Source organism: Aptenodytes forsteri, unplaced genomic scaffold (assembly GCF_000699145.1).
Source record: "Aptenodytes forsteri isolate BGI_AS27 unplaced genomic scaffold, ASM69914v1 Scaffold51, whole genome shotgun sequence".
Lineage (NCBI taxonomy): Eukaryota > Metazoa > Chordata > Aves > Sphenisciformes > Spheniscidae > Aptenodytes > Aptenodytes forsteri.
Window position 1 is genome coordinate 1,065,363 of NW_008795495.1, and position 8,392 is coordinate 1,073,754.

An 8,392-nucleotide genomic window follows, 5' to 3' on the forward strand; every position below is an offset into this window, starting at 1 on the left:
GTGCCATGTAAACCTCCCCATGATCAAAAAAGCCAAAATTCCTCCGATGGCACCAGCCCCTGAGCCACGTGTTGATCAGATGTGTTTTCCTGTTCCTTTCAATATTCTTCCCTGGTACTGACATTCTGCCTCACAAAAATTCTAAAACAAAAGATTTCTAGCTTTATTTTTAGACTTTAACTTAGCTTCAATGGAATCTAACTGATCTAATTCAATACTCTGCTGAATGACAGTAGCCAACTTTGTAAGTGGGCAGTCCTCTGTTGTGCAAAGCTTACCTGCATCTGAAGTGTGAATATGACATGTGGGTCCTTGTTTATGCTTGTCCTTTAATTTTTGACCTTTTACCCTAGCATATATTAGATTAAGATGACATCCATCTTTGAGTTATTTATTTTTTTGTTACCACAAAGGGAGATTACTCAGATGCAGATACCTACATTTGGTTAAAGTAATACCACCCACGTTGTTTTTTCAAGGCTGAGGATGTATTTAACTTCTAGATTATATTACTCAGACAGATACCTACATTTGGTTAAAGTAATACCACCCACGTTGTTTTTTCAAGGCTGAGGATGTGTTTAACTTCTCTTCCCCAGAAATGACTTTGAGATTTTTTTAAAATAAAAAAAAATAGAAGTTAAAGGATTATATTAAGTCCTGGAAAACATCCCAGTTCTAGGTTATACTTTCTTAACTATTCACTCCTGTTTATTATTTATTGCATTCTTGTCATTCTGTGAAGTGAGTGAACTGTGGTTGCTAGCAATAATATTATCTAATATTCAGTCAAAAAGTAGTGAACAAACATCCACAGATTCACTGTAACCTAACAAGGAGTTCATGAACATGTTATAAATTGCAAAAAGATCTTTCAATTAGACAGTAGCAGCGTAATCACACTTACGTGAAAAACATGACAGACCATTACTGAAATGACTATAAGAATGAACTGTGGAGCCCAGCCAAGATGTTCTTTGTTAATTACACAAGTAGTACCTTCCAATGTAAAAGGATTTTTTTATATATATTAATTCAGTGATATATATTAAATAGAATATAAAAAATTAAAGTCGGTTCACAAATTGTTTCATCCTAAACACACTATTTATATTTTTTTCATGGAAACGGGAATATGCTACCTCAGTTGTTCTATTCCGTTGTACATATTCCTACTTAGGGGGATGAATCCTACCCTAAATTCTTAGTTCTCTATAATAGTAGACAGAGTTTGTAAATATGCCTTAAGCTATCACACAGGTTAAAAATATTTGATAAACAATAATTACTTTGTGAAAATCTAAAAATTCTTTGGAAAGCATCTCATTAATTTTAAATCATTGAAACAGACAACAATGAAATACTTTTAAAAGTAGATAAAATATTTTATAAATTATCATTAAATTATTTAAAAAATGTATAGGCTTATATTAATTAATGTCTTTATATTTATACATGTATTTTCTTTCAGAGATTTACCATGTAGTAAGAATAAAATCAAAGCCAAGATGAATTAATTATGCAGGAGATAAAATTTTGTGACATTTTGTATCAATGAAAACATAAAATTAAATTTACATCAATTTGCATTTCAGTCCTGATTTTCTTTATTAATAGTCAGAATCTTCTTCTGTTGGCTCATCAGTAAGTATAGGTCATGACACATCGGCAATAAGGATCATGCATTTCTCCTGGTGAAGGAGCTCTTTAAGCAGTTTCTGATAAAGAAAGAAATTATTACACTGTGTTCCCATGACATGTTGATTTAACACACTTTATCTCAGACAGCTATGGACAGTGATTAAATTAAAGATAGAAAAAGTGAGAATATTCTTAACAGTTAATAAGGACTCGAATTAATATATAATAAAAATTGTCTTAATGAAAATGAAAGATTCAGTAAAATTATCTACTACCAAGTAATTGATTTTTTTCTATTAACAATACATTTTCATCTTAAGAACTTTAAATGGCATAAATAACCAAAAGATCTTAAGATTTTTCACTATCATTTCATTGACAATGATTTCATGACACAACTCTGTCATGTGCAAGTCTGCACATGAATCTTATAGTTATTTCTGTGGGATATAGAAAATCACTAGAAATAATCATCTGAGTGAAATGATGAAAATTAGGCCTAGCATTTCTAGAACTTTTTCAGAATGAATAGAAAATTATTTTCTTTAAAGTTCAAGAAAGCTTCAAAATTTGTCTTTGAATAGGCAGAATTTAATTATCATTACTAGATAATTCATAGTGGTTGAGACAAAGGAAAATAACCTCCCTCTCCCCTCAAAAAACAACCAACCAAAAATATCTTGCTGGGTAAGCAATTCACTTTGTTAAACTTTATGTAACATTTATTATTCTTAAAACTCATAAGATATTTAATTGCATTTATATTCCCTGTAAATTTTAATATGTATAGTCCTTTTAAAGAATCACAACAATAGTTCTGTAAATCTATAGTTCCATGCCTGTATTGCAAATTTCCACCTTGACTGGTGCCAGTGTTTTGGATTATCATTTTTTTCACTAGCATTTAATGCAAATTTACATCCACAAAAAGTAAATTGCACCTCATAATTTAGGAAATATTACTTTATTCAGTGTCGTATTTAAAGTGCAGAGGAGAAAATTTAGATGAATAGAAGCATTGACTTTAAGCTTTTCTATTATTTCAAAAACGTCTTCTATGCAAAGTAAAATTACCAAGAGAAATGAAGTATTCAATAAACATTCAAACCTTCCTATTATTATCAGTTTCAGGAATGTAATGACTTAAGTACACAGCTGCATTTGGAATTCAGCTATCAGTTAAACTTCACGCTTGGACATTGCATACATTTAACTGCTGACAATGCAAGGAAAGGACCCACAGCTTTTCTACGAGGCACGCAGATCTGGAAATAAATGAATGCTTCTAACTCAGGTAAACTGGTTTAATTGACTTTGTGGTGAAGTTGAGGGTAGTTTATAACTTACAAGCTGAAAAATGCTACTAGTTCTGTATTATGGACCAAGGCATTGATAGTGCTATGAATCACAATGTCCACAGAAAAAAAATGCAATAAGTTTAGACTAACCAGATATGTGTGTGTGTGTGTATATACATACACACAGGAACATCATGATATATACGATATACATGGACATATATCCATGTGTGTATATATATACACACGTATCATATATAATTGAATTGGTATGCATATATATGCATTTATGTACCATTACTATTTATGGATCAAAAAAAGGGTAATCATGTCTTTGATTTTGGCCAAAATAAATAGAATGTCCTATCTTATTTTTGATTTGTTAGCTGTGATTTTACCTATTCCACTTATATAACTTATCAGCTTTTTGACTGATACTTCAGTTTCTCCACAATCTTTTCCTCCATTAACAGTTCTCATTACTACTTAAAAATTACAGAGCTATCCCTGGTTTTTTTTCCAGCTAATCTTTTTTTTCTCCTTCCTTCTACCTCGTGTGTTGGATTCTAGAGCAGTAAGCATGGAAGTGGAAAATCAAGCTGGGTCTAAGAAGCAAGGTGGATCATCCTCTTTCAGTGAAATATAGAAACAGACGTTTGTGCAAACACATAATGCCGTTTGACATTTTTGTCATCACCATCAAAGATATTCTGGGATATTTTAACCTACAACTCCCTAACTTCCTGCATTTTCTTTCCACTTTTGATTCTTGAACTTACTCTTTTAGATACTCATTTCTGCACATACCAGTTTCATGACAATCACATTACAGGCAGGTATTCACTCTGTCTAATTTTAAGCATATCTCTTAGGTCCTTAAGAATGCATTTACATTACATATTTAGCTGGTTCAGAACAATGGGTTGAAGCCATAACCTCCTGTGTAAACTGAGACTCCTAAACTCTTTAGGTCCTCTGGGACCATTCACTCTGTGTAGAGTGAATTCTATCTACCCTAGGCCTATATGCTATATAAATAAATCTAAGGCTTTCCCATCAGCAATGAATATTTTTATAGCATTTTCTCTCAGACAATTCCAGCTGGCAAAATTCTCTCTTCCAAGAGGGGAGGAGGAAAAATATGTCACCTGCCTCCACTATAAGCTGCATAGGAGTTTGTTAGGTAATACCCTGTTATCCTTCTTCCCATGCTGATCATCTTGCAAATACATGTTTGACTATGGACAGTGAGATTAGTGTATTTACAAAGCCAAAATCCAAAGCTGAAGTCTAGGCTTAACAAACAGTGTACATCTAGCCTAAAATAGGAGCTTAGACACTCTTTACATAGTTCATGGAAAGGGCAAGACAATTTAGGACACCGACCTGAAAAGACTGCCCTTCTCCCTTAACTATACTGGAAGCCTAATTCTCTTACTGAGGCACTTAATGTTTTTAATTTGGAAAGACAAACTGAGTATCATTCTTTTGTTTGGTTCCTTCATTTTTTCTTTTTTTTTTTTTAAACCATGGTTTCACTGGATTTGATATCTAAAGTTTAAATTTAGTCTACCATTGATTCCCTATTTCCTCTCTTCCTCCTCCTCCTCTATGTAGCCTACCAAGTCCTTTTATGAAGCAATTATGTACCCACTTTTCCCATTCCTTTGCTGAACTTATAATCCACAAGCTGTTTTACATTTTTTCTCCTCTTTTTTCTTTCAGTCTCTTTCTGTCTTCTCTATATGGGTCTTGATTTGGTCTTTCTGTTTCACCTTCCCCATATTTCATTTGTGCTTTCCACTGCCTTTCTGGCTTATTGTTACTCTTTTATATTCCATACTGTTTTATGGCCTACTTGACAGGGATATTAGAATCGCTGTTAGTTGAAAAAATAGTTTTGGATCCCACTGTCTACCCTTTCTTTTTCGTACTTTAGCACCACTTGTTCCAGACACTACCACTACCATAGCTTCCATTCATCTTCCATTGACAGCACTGAAACTGCCTAACATATGACTTCCTACACTACGTACTTTCACTACAAGACCTGCCAGTTTTCATTTTCTCATTTCTCATTTCTACGTATATCACCTTCTACACACATAGATCTATTGAAGATTATATGAAGACAGAATAAAATCAACTGTATTGCCTGTTTGTGACTTTAGTTACAATGAGGTACATCTGAATTTTTTTTGCTGACGTCAACAAAAAGACATCAGTCCAAAGGATGGATGCCTATTTCTAATCTTGTATACAAAATCCAATCAAAACAGCTCTAGCATTATCACTACATGGGTATAACATAACACATATTTTAGAAAACAAATGAAAAAAGATTTCTTACTGCAGATTAATTTCTTATTACAAAGGGCATTTACTAAAATAATAACTTTATGGGGTTCCTGGAAAAAAAAATTCAAATAAAAAACGCAATTAAATTCTATTAGCTAAGCTTCTCAGGAAGTAATATATCATGACTCTTACACAATTCCAAATAAAGAAAAAAAGCACATTTCTACTGCTTCCCAAACAACTGCATTTAATCATCTTCATCATCACCAATAAAATCCCAGTTTATACTTCTTTCCTCATTTTACATGTTGTTTACAAAAAGCCCCAATTTCTCTTTGAATAAAAATTCAAAAGTGATTCCACACAAAATCAAAAAACCCTCAAGTGGTCAAATGCCTTGTGTATTCCCTTTTTTCTCCTGTACAAAATCCACCAGTTTTTCTCCAGTCATAACCTCCACATTCCTGAACAGCTTTACTTAAACTATAAAGGTATTTTTTAAATCTATTGACCAAAAGCATCTGTAGAATTACCAATCCAAAATCATACATGTCTTTTTAACTGATCACAAAGAGGTTTCTGTCATGGCTCCATCTCTCTTGTCACTGGGAAAAGTTTTTTCACTATCAAGCATTCCCTAATGTTTTATTAGTACTTTCCTGTGTTATAGCTTAAGTTGTAGCATTTTTACCACCCATGGAACAGCACTGAAACTATAACAGATTCTGTAAAATTCTGGAACACTGGTAAAAACGACATTACATGTATTTCTGCAACATTATAATTAAATTTACACTTAGGAAACAATTTCAAATCACAGAGCTTTTAGTGTCATGATGTGATTTGACATAGATTCTCATCACTACTTTTTATTGTAAGACATGTTTAATAGCAAAAATGCATTATGTCAGCCACTGTACAAATGCATATTATCATATGTGTCAAATGGCAGGGGGAAAAAATAAAAGCACCTTCATTTTGTGAGACATTGATACAGTAGTACATTAAAGGACTTGCTGCTGACTAACTCAGGGGACTGGACATGATAACCTAGCATGTCTTTTCCATTTCTATTTTTCATGACGTTGTAATGATTCTATCACACCAGGTGATTTTAGCAGAACAGATAATGAACAGTTCAGTTTTCTATACCCTATACATGTTATATTCTGGTGGGTATGTCCTACGGATTCTAAATTCCTTTCTTTAAGTGAGAAAATCTCGTCACTCTACAGTTAAGAATAAAAAAGGATATTTTTGAAACATCACAAAATTACTTATGTAACTGAATAAATTAGAACTTTTTTCCTACTGTGTATATATGATATTTGTAATAGAAAGACTACTTTTTTTTTTTCCAAGGAAATAATATAACTGTCTTTTGCTTAATTTAAAAAATAATTAAAAAACCCCACCAAATGTATATTTCTTTGAGTAGAGAAGAGGGATACAATGTGGCTGGCTTAATGCTGACAGTGGTATGGACACGTGGTATGGACTACTATTAAAAAAACCAAAACAAAACAAAAAACAACTTACCTGAAAACAGGCTATGGGAAAATATGCTCTCAGTCATGATGAAACTATCGCTACAAATACTTTGTAAAGTACATCAGTCCATCACTGACAGAGTGTTTATAGCCTTTATTTCCTATCATACTGGATAAATGAAAACACATAATGCTTTGATTAAAAATAAATAATACCTTGATTGTTTGATAAATAAAGATGTCCTTTTTCAAAATCAGTGCATACAAACCTGAATTTTCTCACTAACCTGTGTAAGTTTCAGAGTTTCTTTCCCTGTTCCTCTGCCTTTTCTTTGTTTTGTTTTGGTTTGGTTTTTCCCAGTATTATTTTGGTAAACAATAAAAACCTTTTATATATTCTTAACGCTCTAACAAGAACAACGTAATCAGTTATTGCTACTGTTTAGAGTGCTACGATAGCTTAAAAGTACTGAGTTTTCCATTACAAATTACATATCTGAAAAATGTGGTGTCTTTTTAAAACATTTTTTTTCCTTACCTAAGCCATGCCTGTGTGTTGACATTGGTGGTAACACAGTCCAAGCCTTGGTCTTTGGATTGTAACATTCAACGGTGTTTAATGTCTTTAAACCATCTCGGCCTCCAATGACAAACAGCTTGTCATCGATGACAGCAACACCAAACTGAAGCCTCCTGCCATTCATCACTCCAGCCTGGATCCATATATTTGTTCTGAGATCATACTTTTCAATAGTTGTAGCACCTGATGAGACATAATAATAGGATAACGTATACAAAATGTCTACAAAATGGACATTGGCTCTCTTTTTTTCCCCCCTAAAAGTGTCAAAACTTTAATATTATTTTCTGATTACTTCCAACATCTTGACAAATATTTTCTGTTTCTTTAGAGAAAGCAGTCCCTGGAATATATATATGTGTGTGTGTATATATACATATATGTATATTACTTTTTTCCCTCCCCAAGAAAAGTGAAAAAAAAAAAACCTAAATGGCCCCTATAGAATCAAAGTATTGCAAGTCTGAACCACAGTATGCTCTAACTTTATGATCTTATTTACAGTTCAGTGGCATAACTATCTAAGATAAATTGTTACACTTGATTCCAATCTTCCATAAAGCGTAAAAAAAGCCTGTGAAATTACATGATATTTTCATCAAAGATTAGAACTTGTATTTTAACTTGGGTTCATATTTTCTTTCTTATTTTAGGTACCCAAGTATAGTTTTTTTCAGACACGTTTCTGCTGGATGTACAGAACGTTGTACTTACAATCTCAAACAAAATATTTAAAGAATGTTTCCATATACAGTCAAAACCATTTCCTTCTGAACGTAGTCATTTGATTTACTTTCACAGATGAACTCAAAAGCTATAAAGAGCATTACGTATAAAATAACTTACCAGTTAATCATGAAAAAGTCATTAAGAAGCCTCTGCTGTTAAAGGTAACTTGTATGTAATATACAAAGATGAAATACAAAATAAAGAGTTTATTAACAAAAACAGAGCATATTGGGTTTGCGTGGCAAGGTTTTGGTAGCAGGGAGGCTACAGGGGTGGCTTCTGTGAGAAGCTGCTAGAAGGTTCCCCCATGTCCGATAGAGCCAATGCTGGCCGGCTCCAAGACGGAACTGCCGATC

At 32.9% G+C, this 8,392-nt stretch overlaps 1 protein-coding gene across 1 annotated transcript in view; it reads right to left on the reverse strand.

The window, feature by feature from the left end:
• Positions 1-8,392, reverse strand: part of KLHL1 (kelch like family member 1) — a 194,315-nt gene that overhangs the window by 43,300 nt on the left and 142,623 nt on the right. The window contains exon 6 of the mRNA XM_009281714.2: positions 7,266-7,490. Within this exon, the coding sequence (XP_009279989.2) occupies positions 7,266-7,490 (225 nt within the window). The remainder of the gene's footprint in view (positions 1-7,265; positions 7,491-8,392) is intronic.